The sequence below is a fragment of the Pygoscelis adeliae genome, unplaced genomic scaffold, assembly GCF_000699105.1.
Source record: "Pygoscelis adeliae isolate BGI_AS28 unplaced genomic scaffold, ASM69910v1 Scaffold232, whole genome shotgun sequence".
Classification (NCBI taxonomy): Eukaryota; Metazoa; Chordata; class Aves; order Sphenisciformes; family Spheniscidae; genus Pygoscelis; species Pygoscelis adeliae.
The window spans coordinates 4,455,982-4,459,244 of record NW_008824473.1 but is presented as its reverse complement, the minus strand read 5'-3'; the positions used below and the strand labels follow the sequence as shown (position 1 = coordinate 4,459,244).

Genomic DNA, 3,263 nt, shown 5'->3' with positions numbered 1-3,263 from the left:
TCAGCTCTTGGCTTGGAGGCAAAATAAATTAATTCGGAGGTATGTGCTTAGGAAGATGTGACTGAAGCTTGAAAGTACAGGAATGTAAAAATTCAGCTGACAAGAGTGTAATTGGACCACTGGGCATTTTTTTCACTGTTTTTATTGAATTTGGATTTTTATTTTTTTTTATTCCCATCCAGTGCTCATGAGACAAGGGGCAAACCTGATCTCTCGACCCTGGATGTGATAGTTCTCCTGTGATTTATTCACATAACTCTGTGTCAGATAGTTGGTTTTTTCCTTATGAAGCAAGAGTTTACAAATAGCAAATGCCCCTTTGGGCACAAAAAGAAGCATGCTGAGGAAGAGGAGACCTTTCCATAAGCAGCTCACATTAGGGTCCTCCAGCTGCCTTGTTCTGACATACCCTCTGCACCCAGGGGCTCATGGCTGCAAAGAGCCAGAGAGTGAGTGGAAGAAAGGATCCTGATCCAGATTTCAACTTTCCTTTGCGGGACTTAATTTAGTAAGTTCTTAATATATCCCTGGGAGGAGTCTTGTTATTGCCTGCAGTTTTTCTTCAATTAGTGCCCATGTGACTAGATGACTAAATTTGATAATTCTGGGGGAGGGAGGTAGCTAATTTGGTTGGGTTGGAAATGCCTGGAGCTGAAGGGAGATGCGGGCCAGGAGTGATGGTTAGCAGGGAGATGGAACTGTCACTGCTGATTTCATGGCTCCCATGTGCACATTGTCTTCCTGACCGCCATGCCCCAAGCACCCTTCATCCCACAGCCCAGGAGCTGCTAGGTCATCCTGGCAGGACCTCCACCGTTTGCAACAAAATTTTGAGCTCTTGGGGCCAGTTCCTGGCTTTCCTCAAGTCAGTAGGTAAATCTGACCTTGTCTGAGTCACACAGAAAGGGATTCAAGGCTGGAAGAGAGGAGAGCAGAGGGCAGATTTGCCTGTGAGCAGGCAGCACACACAGCTGTCCTGTCCCTGTTCACAGGGGCGGCCATCAGACCTGCACCCTGGTGAGCCTCCCACTTGGGCCACAACCCATCAGGGGCTGTCGTAGCCACATGTGACAAGGATGGATGAAACTTAATGCCAAGGCTGGGGAATTCTGAATGATTCTTAATACCTTGAGCTCTGCCAGGGAAATATTATTTATTTTTCAGGGCTGCATATTTTAAGCCCAGGGAGATCTCTCTTCCCTTGTGCCCAGAGGCTGGATGTTATCAGCCCAGCTGCTTCAAAAGCACAATCTTTTCATTGCAGTATCTGCAGCATGTGGGTTTAAACCAAGCTTAACATATATCTCTCTTATCACCCCTCTCAAAATTATCTGGGAAACACAGACCCGGGGCCTTAATTGCTGTATTTCTGAGTCTCCTTGTCAGCATGAGACTCTATTAACCCAGAAGCATCTGTAGGCAGTGGACTGTAGTGCAACCCTTTGGAAACCATGTGTGTGTGAAGGAGAACTGAACAAACATGGGAGCAAGTACAGCAACAAAGGTTCCCAGCATGAATATCTTTACTTTTTTACCAAGTGAAAGCTCCTTACGTTCTGCAGAATTGAAACAGACTGGGTACAAGTTCTCAAAATAACTTAAATTCCATCAACATTAGCCAATGTAACAACAATAAAACCTAAGAGCTTCACGGCATGTGGGGCAATCTCCTCCCTACTCCCCACCCCATGTTTGCTACTATCTGGCACCTAAATGGTAAAAAAAGAAAATATCTTTCAACAGGGACAGTACTATGAAAGCTCTATGAATGCATGGCTAGATTAGTCCGTGCTCATTTGTGCAACTTGGCTTGCATTGTTCACTGGGTCTTTGCCAAACATATCTGTTGTCTAATTATGTGGCTTGTTTTAATAAATTCACAGAAGTTTCTAGGGATGTAACTAATGTTTCCCCCTCCCTTCTGTAATTATACGACACCCAACACAATGAGACCCAGGTCCTAATTGGTGGACTTGTGCCATGATTTACAGTAATTATCAAAAGCCAATGCTATAATATAGGAAAATAGAAACAACCAGCTATACATTTAAACAGCTGAGAGAAGACTTTAAAAAAAAAAAATAAGCTCTATAAAATCATAAGAGAAGTTATTTATCTGTCCACTGGATAAACTGCCCAATTTTATTGTGAGCAAAACCAACTTTAATAGATTTTCTGCACTGCACACTGACTTAGACTGAATAATACTGGCTTAAACCAAGAGCAGTCTCACTGAAGTCAACTTCATTACTTGAGATTTCTGCATGGGAAAGTCAAACACAGTGGTGGCAAGCATGGCTTCACATCCTGCTGGTCTGACTGTGCAGACAAGCCCTTGTACGTGAGGGAGTAAGGGGAGTCTGTGAGAAAGGTTCTCATGGTTTCAGCTTGAACAGTGTCTAAGAAAGACATTTAATAAGGAGCTCCAAAATGTGTTCATTATTTTGGAGAGTTTCCAAGCTCTTTCCTCCAAAGAGCTGGTTCCAGTATATATGATTCGGGGTTGGTTATTCCATGCTCATGTATTCCAACAGAAATGGGATGATTTCTATGTTGAGGTACTAGACAGTATGATTAAGGGTGTTGGAGCTTGGACCATGCAATTTAAAACCTTTTAAAATGTTTCCATCCCCACATCTGACCTCACTGAATTTATTTAATATGCATTTGAAGGAATAGCCTCGAAAAGTTATTTTCTCTGCAAGAAATCTGTGGTCTTTCAAAGAACAGATGAAATGTACATACCCAAAACATACATTAAAAAAATCAAACATTCTTCGTGGTCACAACAAATATCCATTTTGTCAGGGCTTTATGGCCTACTTCACATAGTACATTCTAGTTAACAGTAGCTGTAGCATATTTCTTTGACAAAAACCCAGTTACGGACTGGTAGTGCGTAGCAGCCTCACCATCTCAGCTGCAAACCCGTGGCTAGAATGTAAGTATATACCCTGCGGAGATACTCTTGGGCTTACCTAGGTCAGAGCACTGCACCACACGAAGATGGCACTGGCAGCGGAAGGGGCACACTGGTCCAAATCCAGATATGACGGGATCGTCCGTTGGAGGCATATCAGCCGACCCTTCATCCTCCAGCATAAAGTCAAAGAGGCCCTGCTGGTGGAATGGCTTGGCCAAGCATGCTGGCAGCAGTAGGACGAAGAGAAGAGCCAGCCTCATGGCTTAGTTCATCGACTCCGGGCAGAACCTAGGGATCAAAGCAGGAGATTTACAACAAAAGTAAGTTTCCCATAGCTGCA

At 43.7% G+C, this 3,263-nt stretch overlaps 1 protein-coding gene across 1 annotated transcript in view; it reads right to left on the bottom strand.

The window, feature by feature from the left end:
• The window catches only part of DCN (decorin), a 40,320-nt gene that overhangs the window by 32,613 nt on the left and 4,444 nt on the right, over positions 1-3,263 (bottom strand). Inside the window, exon 2 of the mRNA XM_009321322.1 lies at positions 2,979-3,211. Coding sequence (XP_009319597.1) covers positions 2,979-3,183 — 205 coding nt within the window. The 5' untranslated portion in view covers positions 3,184-3,211. The remainder of the gene's footprint in view (positions 1-2,978; positions 3,212-3,263) is intronic.